Raw genomic sequence first — 9139 nt, forward strand, 5'->3', positions numbered from 1 at the left:
GGCTCGGGCACGGGCGGGGACAGGGCGGGGACAGGAGCTGCTGCGCTCTCCCCTGCCGGTCTCGCGGGAGGCGTGGTGCAGGGGGCAGCGCTGCTTCTCCCCGGGAACGCGAGCGAGCCTATCTTAGGGTACCTAACTGCAGGTGCTGTCAAGGGAGGAGGCTTCAGGGGACAGAAGACTGGAGACAGGTTTGCCTCTTTCACAGGGTGAGGAATGGATGGGACCGATGAATAGCTTTTAGTGTTCTCTGAACCTTTGAAGATAAAATGGGGTTTAGTTTCACTTTTTATTCCGGTCGCATTGTCTATTATTCCCTAAACAGAAAGAGGCAGCAAGTGTGAAAATGAACACAAATTTTTCTGGTTTTTGGAGGCAGGGTCTCGCTCTGCAGTTCAGGCTGGCCTTGAACACTCAGTGATACGCCTGCCTCAGCCTTCCGGGTTTTGGGATTATAGGCAAGAGCCATCCAGCCTGGATGGTAATTGTCAGCTTTAAAGGGTTTTATAATATTTTTCTCCCCAGTGCTGATGACTGAAACTAGGGCCCGGAGCATAAACGCTAGAGCTCTACTACTGAGCTATACGCCCTCAGCCTTGATATACTTTCTCATCCAACTATTTTCCTTACATTCTTACAAGATTTAGCCAAAAGGGTAAATATTCACTGCTCAAAAGGGTAAAGTATTAAAAATCGCCTAATTGGATAAAGGTAAACTCCAACTAAACACGAATAACTATGCAGAGGTTGACACAATGACCCAGAACACCAAATACCCAAAGAGATGGTTCAGTACCTTTTAGGTATTTCATGATTTGATTTTTGAAAAGGAAAAACAAGAAATAGTTTATAAATATTTCTGTGTAATAAAAGCTTCATGACTTGTACGGTCAATTATTGGAGAAGAAGAATATAAAATTTTGTAGTTGCAAAGGAACAAGAAATAGGTAGGGATGCTAGGCAGGTAGATCATTACTACCACATAGGTAATTGTAGGTAATTTACTCTGACATATTATCATAGGCCTCAACAAATGGAAACACATGCTGAAGATACAGGAAACATTTCTATTTCTATTGAAGCTCTATTTTTTTTGCAAATGCAAAAACCATAAGCTTTAGCACCAATATGAAAAAAAGTAAAGCAGCTGTGTTTTGAAATAATTAGTAGCCTAACAATAAAACTTGTTCAGCTTCAGCTCTGAAATTCTCTTTTCAGATGACACAATGGGAGGAGACAAGAAGGCTTTCATTCCTAGAGACATTTATATGTAAGAATTACCCCAGTGGAAGAAATACTTAATGAAGTCGATGTGATTTGCCAAAATGTAGAAGAATTAAAAAAAAATTTACCTGGCTAGGCCTGGTGGTTTGCGCCTGTAATCCCAACACTCCGAACGCTGGAGCAGAAGGATTGCTACAAATCGAAGGCCAGCCTGAGCTACACAGTGAGACTCTTTCTCAAAAAACAAAAATGAAAAACCGTAAACCAAACCAAAACAAAAATAGTATTATTACCAGGAATTGGGGCGCATGCCTGTAATCCCAGCATTTTGGGAGGCTGAGGTTAGAAGATTAAAATTTTGGAGACCAGTTTGGACAGTTTAGGAAAATCCTATCTCAAAATAAAAACAAAAAGGGTTGGAAATGTAGCTCAGTGCAAAGACCCTGAGTTCAATCCCTAGTAAAACACACACACACACACACACACACACACACACACACACACACACACAGACACAGACACGCAGCATTATCTGAGGAAGCTTATGCAACTATCAGTGGCATCATCATTGAAATTAAATTGTCAACATATGTGAATTATTAGAAAGAAAAAAAAAATTTTTTTTGACATAGGGTCTCACTATGTAGCCCAGGCTGGGCTCCAACTTGTGGTGATCCTTTTGCCTCAGCCTTCTGAGTGCTGGGATTACCGGCATGTGCCATCACACCTAGCTAAGGAAAAATATTAAAAGATTAATGTGTCTTTTATTTAGGTGGATGTAAAAAAAATTGTATAGGTAAAATTACAAAAGGACTGGAGAACATGGGTGAAATATTGTTCATTTTGTACTAATATAAGACAACAATAGAAGAATCTGGCTAAGAAAATGACATCCAAAAGACATTCATATTTTATGGTTGTTATTTGTTTGTTTTTTGGTACAGGGGATTGAACTCAGGTCCTTGCACTTGTGAGGCAGGCAGCGGATCCACTAAGCTAAATCCCCAACCCTACATTCACATTTTAGCAGCATTTAACCTATACATAGGGATACCAGTGAAGACGAATGATTGACACAGGATGAAAATGATCAGATTGTTCATCGTTAGCAGCATGGAACTGGGTATGAGTCTAGCAGTAAAAGTTAAATATCAGTTATAAATAAAAATATATAAACAAACAAATGAATGGAGCTACAACCAAGAAAGAATGGTAACTGATTCACTTTTAGTTATCTCTGCTACATCTTTTCTAGCATAAAATAATGCCTGTTATTTTATTGTTTCATCTTATAAAAAAACAGAAGACCTGTGTTTCAGATATGAAAATGAAGGAGTCAGTCTAAGGAATACTCTGTGATTCTTTTGTGGGGGATGGGTTCTGGGGGCTGAACCTGAGGCCTTGCGCATGCTCTGTACATGCTCTACTACTTAGCCACACCCCAGCCTTCCCTGTAACTCCGTGTGAAAGTCAGCATCAATTCATTTACCCGCCGTGGACTCTTTAGATAAATGGCTGGTTTTAGATATGAGGCAGAATTACATGAACCGGCAACATCTTGTAACAGAAGCTAAGAAAGTTATTGAAGACAATCAAGATCGCAATAAAAGAATTCCTAAGCCGGCTTCAGGGGTTTCTACATACCGAAGAGGAAAAGATCTGAACATTTTGAAATATTTTAGAATTTTGTTGGGTGTGTGTGGGGGGAATCAATATGCACCAACAAATAAGCCCTGTTCAAACTTTTTGAAAATGAAATGATACAGTTCCCAAGCTGATTACACTGGAAGATATTTGAAAACCAACCTGTGTTCTGAAAAAAGGCAAATAACCAAGCTTTTCGTTTTTTGGTAATAGGAACTGAGCCTTTTGCACCTAGCTACGTCCCTAGTCCTTTGTTTTTTCTTTAAGTTTTCATCTTTGATAGGGTTTCACTAAATAACTAACTTGCCCAGGTTGGGCTCGAAATTGTGATTCTCCTGCCTCAGCTTCCCAGAGCGTTAGGAAAAATAGGCATGCACCACCACACTACCTTATGCATTTATGTTGCTTTTTTTTACCAAATTATTGATAAGGACAATCTTTCTTTTTAAAAGACTATAGTCAAAGATCATGAATGTTTCCTGAACAAGTAAGTAAAAAGCTAATAAACTTTATAATCAATAAATCAGGTCAGCAACATTTGACCCATGGATCAATATGAATATCACAAAATGAAACTATCAGACATTAAATTCTCCCAGACGTGAAGAAACATAAGTGGGCAAATTATGCTTAGGATTCTTTCTATGCTGTTTAAAAAAGTAAAATGAAGAGAAAATAAAAAGTGACACAAAAAGAGAGGGCTAAGAGATATCGACATCATATAATATATGGTCTTTCCTTAGATATTGGCTGAAACATACCAAAAAAAAAAAAAAAAAAAAAAAAAGCTAGATGACAAATGGGGCAGTTTTTTGTTTCTTCCTCGGTGTGGGGGGATTGAACCTAGGGCCTTGTGCATGCTAGGAGAGCACTCTTCCCTGAGGACTCTCCTTCCCCTGCAGCAATGGCACCACTAGGATGTTTTTGTACTTCTTTTGTTGTAAGCACTGCTGTTATAAAATGGTGATACCTGTCTTCTGAGTCACTTTCCTAGGAACACTAACAATCTGAATGTTTGCTCTTGAATCAGGACAACCTAGTTTCACTCCTGCCTGGCTAGACCTTCTAAGTCTCTCTGGCTGCCTCCTCCTCACTTCCAAAACCTCTAGAAATCCACAATTCCCAGGTCTTGGCTTAAATTTTGCTTGTAACTCTTTTGGTTTCATTGCTTGAAATACTGCCTCAGAGCTTGCTGTCCTCTAAATATTATCTTCCAACTTCTTACACCTCCTTCGGACATGTCAAAATGTGAGCTCTTGCCTTCCCGTCTCCTTCTCCAAACCTGTTCTTCACTCCCCACTTTTCATCAGTTTACAGTTCCTGCACCCTTCTAGGTTCAGGCTGGCCTTGAATTCACTATGTGACCCAGGCTGGTCTCTGACTCACAGAGATCCTCCTGCCTCAGCCTTGTCAGTGCTTATAGGTGTATGACACCGCATCCAGCTAACTATATTTGATATACCAAGAATCTTCTTGAAGTTTTATTTATTTATTTATTTGGTTTTTTTTTGAGACAGGGTCTCACTATGTAGTTAAGACTGACCTAGAACTCACTATGTAGCCCAGGCTTGTCTCGAACTCACAGTGATCGTCCTGCCTCAGCCTCCAAGTGCTGGGATTACAGGCATGCACCACCATGCCCGGCTTTGAATTTCTCTTCAAAACATCCTCTGTGGTGTTACAATCCTATAATCCCACCACTCAGGAAGTTGAGGCAGAAGAATTGCTTTGGGCCTAAGGCCATCATGGGTTACACGGTGAGATCCTGTCTCAAACAAAAACAAAACACACAAACACATCTGAACCGTACATTTCTCACATCCTCATTCATTAGCTAGTCAGCTAGCTACTCTGGAGCTCCATCCTGTCCCTGTCAGTAGGAGGGACTTTTTATGATTTCCCTAATGTTTCTATTGTCTGCTCCATTTCATTATGGTTTCCACCTAGTAAGTGGGTTTATGTCGAAGCCTGATGAAACTTCGCTGTGGTATGGCGCCATCAGTAACGTTCCTGAGACTCACAAGGCAGGCTGGTCCACAAAACCCAGGCGAATTGCTGGGCATCTGCTTAATTCTGTGACCTTCTCCCCTACTACTTCTGGTTCACATTCTGAGCCAGGCTGATCCCTGCCCAAGTCCAACACACAGACCTAGTGCTTGCTGTTTCCTCTACTGGAACACTGCTTCTCCAAAGATCACACTGCGGACTCGTTACGCAGCACTTTCTTCAAAAGCTGCATTTGCAGCAAACCTCCAGCCAACCCAGCTAGATATAGCCCTGGCGACAGTACCTCCCTCCCCCTGGCTGCTGTGTCTCCAGCACACAGACCACTCACACCACAGCACGCAGATGGTGCCACATAAGACCAAAGAAGGCTTCCAGGAAGTGTTGTTTCATCTATGCCAAGAAGAGTATGTAGAACTTGACGATAAACAGGGAATTTACAGACACAAGACCCCAAAAAGCTGTGTGTAGCTTCTTTGTTAACTGTTAACTCCAGTACATGTGCAGAAATATATTGTGTCTTAGTTTTAACCCTAGAACAAAGTATAATAAATAACAAATGTCAAATGAGATTCTAGTTAGGCAGGAGTGTTCGAACATGCCTGTAATCCCAGTACTCCGGAGGCTGAGGCAGGAGGATCACCACAAGTTTGAGGACAGCGTGGGCTACGTTATGAGTTCAAGGCTAGCCTGGAACATATAGTGAAACCTTGTCTTAAACAATTAAAAAGTAACTAGTGAACTACCATCTTCTCTCATACTGGCTCATCTCTAAGTGGGGAGCAAAGACATAGAAGAGACAACAGCAGGTACAAGGGAAGTCTGAAACCTCGGCCCACGCAAGGCCACAGAGGAGACAGGTAGGTCCTGGGCTCACCTGGGATGGGCAGCAACGTTGCCTTGCTGTTGTTAGCCATGACAGAGTTGTTCTTCCGCTTGACCCTAGGACTCTGCTTCTTCTCCACTGCCCTGATCTTGCGCTCCAGAACCTCAGTCATCATTGCCGCCCGCTTCTTCCCCGAGCGAGGCACGGGCTGTGTGAACCGCATCCTCTTCCTGCGTGTGGGCTGGAGGACCTGTACGGCCCCTGATCGGATCTTGGCTTCCATACCTTCCTTGGAGCCAAACTCATCCGTGTCGGAGAGCTTGTACAGTGGGAGGACGTGGAGCTGCTCCTCCTCGGGGACGACACCCAGGGAGCGGTTGTCTTCCCGGGTCAGAGTGCAGACCTGCAGGGTGGAGAGGGGCGGGTGGGAGAAGTCACATCCTTGCAGTCTGCCCTCCTGGCAGAACCAGGGCCTGAACCCAGGGTGTGCACACTGACCTCCTTCCCAGCCCTTTGCACATTTTTAGAGAAACATGCTGGGTTGCTAAATTGCCCAGACTGGGCTTCAACTTTGCCTCCTCCTGCCTCCATCTCCCAGAGTGCTGGAATAATAGGTGTACATCACCAGCCCATTCTGAGCCATTTGATTTCATTTTGTGCCTCTTTTTTTTTGCTTCGATTACAGTAAAGGATAACATAAATTTATTGTTGTCATAGATATACATATTTACTTAAAAAATTTTCCTGGGAAGGGAGAGGGAATTCTTACAAAGAATTAACACCTGTTATGTTCATGTACCAACTCTCCTCAACGAGTTTAATCATTAAATACTGCAAACTACATGTTTTTCTTACAATAGTAAAAAAAAAAAAAAAAAAAAAAAAAAAAAAAAAAAGATAAAAGCAAAGTTCCCTTCAATGTATCCTGTTTCCTTCTCCTTTGTTTCTCTGCTTTCTATCGGCTAGTTTCCGCTCCAGTAAGCTGGAAACAGGACTCTCCCTGTGGAAGCACAGGTTCTACCCATCAGTTGCAGTCTTCCCACTCTTCTTTTACTTAGCTTTGTTGCTTTGTTCTGAGACAGGGTCTTACTCTTTATAGTTAAGGCTAGCCTCAAACTCACTATGAAGTGGGCCTTGAACTCACTGTGCAGCCCAGGCTGGCCCCAAACTCATGACTACCCTCCTCCTGCCTCAGCTTCCGAAGCGCTGGGATTACAGGCGGGCACCACCACTCCTGGACATTTCTAACTCTCGTTACACCTAACACCTTGTACCTAAACCAGAATGAACAATCAATCATGCATAGACACTTCCTGACCTGTGCAACCTAATATAAACATTCTGCTTTATAAACTAATATTTATTTGGAATTACTTTTCAAATAGCACTAGAAATCCATCAGTAACAAGTGAAATAATTTCATTAAAAACATTTTCCCTAGAGGTAAGAGCTCATGCTAACACATGAAGCCTGACACACGAGGATTTCACTTTCAAGATGTCTTGGGTTTATCGATGCAACAATGAGTACAGATGGCAGAAGGGCTTGTGTCTATCTCAACACCCCACCTAAAGCCTATGCATTCAGAGATGTGGGGGGACACTTCGGCAGTGACCGGGTCAGGAACGCATGATACTGGATTAAGGGTGGTGTAATTGGATCAATCCACTGATTGGTATGGTGTCACCAACCAACTGGCTTAGAGAGTTTGGTCCTGCTCCCCGCCCCCTCGCCTACGCTGCCATAGACTGTTTCTCCTCTGTGGTTCCCCTCTGCAATACCATTTTGCTTTGGCGTTGCCCAACGACGGAGAGAAATTTTTACAAACCGGGACCTGAAATAAACTGTTCCTCGTTTAACTTGGCTATTTTATCCTAGCAATGCGAAACCTTAAGTAGGACAAGTGACAAGCAAAATTAGCCATGATTTAACCTCATAGTACTTTTTAAATATTTATAGTAGAGTTTACACCTAAGTGTAATGGAAATACTGAGCTGCTAGGCAGGCTAAACTGGTAATAGTTTACCAAAACTATTTTAAACTGGTTTGAAAATGTTTGAAACTAGAAATCTTTAATTGATCAATGTTTACTTCAACTAGGCTTTTAAATTATTTTTTTCTTTTTGGTTTTGAGATAGGGCCTCACTATGTATTTCAGGGTGGCACTGAACTCACAAGGATCCTCCTGACTCAGCTGAGTTCTGGGACCACAAGTGTACACCTCCATGGCTGGCCTTTTTGTTTGTTTTTTGAAACAGGGTCTCAATATGTTGCCCAGGCTAGTTTCAAATTATGGTTTTTTCTCAACTTTTAGAGTAGCTGGGATTAGAAGTGTGTACCATGACGCCTGGATAGACTGGTTAACTGATTTGAGATATTGGGGACTGAACCCAGGGTCTTCAAATTGATCCAGCCTTTTTTTGGAGATAGGCTCTCACCATGTAGAAGTTCAGACTGACCTTGAACTCACTGTGTAGCTCAAGCTGGCCTCAAACTCTAAGTGATCCTTTTGCCACAGCCTCCCAAATTCTAGGATTACAAACGTTTGCCACTAAGCCTGGCCTGGCCTTTTTTTTTGAGAGTGCATCTCACTAAAGTTGCTAAATTCCCCAGTCTGGGCTCAAATGTGCAGTCCTCCCACCTCAACTTCCCAGGGAGCTGATATTCTAAGTGTGCATCACCCATCCCTAGCTTGCCTAGTCTACTTCAACCAATTTACTTGAGACTGAAGAGAGGATGACAAGGAAGAAATATGAGGATAAGCAGAAAAATGAGGAAACAGAGTGAAAAGAGAGAATTTAGGTAGCATTTAGAGATTAGGAAGTTTGGAGGCACGGGAGAGAAGGGAGAGGAAGGGATTGGGAAAAATATTTAAGGGAAAGAAAAACAGAAATAGGACTTTTGCTGAGGGGAAGGGGACCCAGAATTGGAGGGAACAGGGAGGGGAAGGGGACAAAAAAAAGAATTAAGACTTGTTAGGCACATGTACCAACTCCCCATAATAAATGTAGCCTTTTTGCATTGCAAACATGTACTAATAAAAAATTAAATGACAAGACCCAGCAATAAAAAAACCCAAAAAGACACAGAGCCCTGTTAAAGTCAGTGAAAAAGGAAATATAGAGGATGTCAAAGAACAAAGGTATAGGGTCTGGGACTTAGCTCGGTGGTTCAAAGACCTCAGTTGTTCCATCCCCAACTCTCTCTCTCTCTCTTTCTCTGCTTGCACACAGAACAAAGGGATATTGAAATGAGACTTGGTTATATTCGCAATTAATGGGAAATGTCCTGACCACAGAGGAATGATGAGCCATTTCCTGGCCAGGATTCACTAGGGCAGAATCTCTGCTGTTTTTCTTTTCTTTACCTTTCCACACCGCCCTCCCCTCCCCTTCACTCTTTCTTTCTTTCTTTCTTTCTTTCTTTGTTTCTTTCTTTCTTTTT

General features: G+C 42.3%; 1 protein-coding gene across 1 annotated transcript in view; it reads right to left on the reverse strand.

The window, feature by feature from the left end:
* Nucleotides 1-9139, reverse strand: part of Tet1 (tet methylcytosine dioxygenase 1) — a 106340-nt gene that overhangs the window by 1148 nt on the left and 96053 nt on the right. Inside the window, exons 10-11 of the mRNA XM_010607953.3 lie at nucleotides 5720-6098; nucleotides 4-292 (exon numbers count right to left, since the gene is read on the reverse strand). Coding sequence (XP_010606255.1) covers nucleotides 4-292; nucleotides 5720-6098 — 668 coding nt within the window. The remainder of the gene's footprint in view (nucleotides 1-3; nucleotides 293-5719; nucleotides 6099-9139) is intronic.

Source organism: Fukomys damarensis, unplaced genomic scaffold (assembly GCF_012274545.1).
Source record: "Fukomys damarensis isolate Sample0158 unplaced genomic scaffold, DMR_v1.0_HiC HiC_scaffold_20, whole genome shotgun sequence".
Taxonomy (NCBI): domain Eukaryota; kingdom Metazoa; phylum Chordata; class Mammalia; order Rodentia; family Bathyergidae; genus Fukomys; species Fukomys damarensis.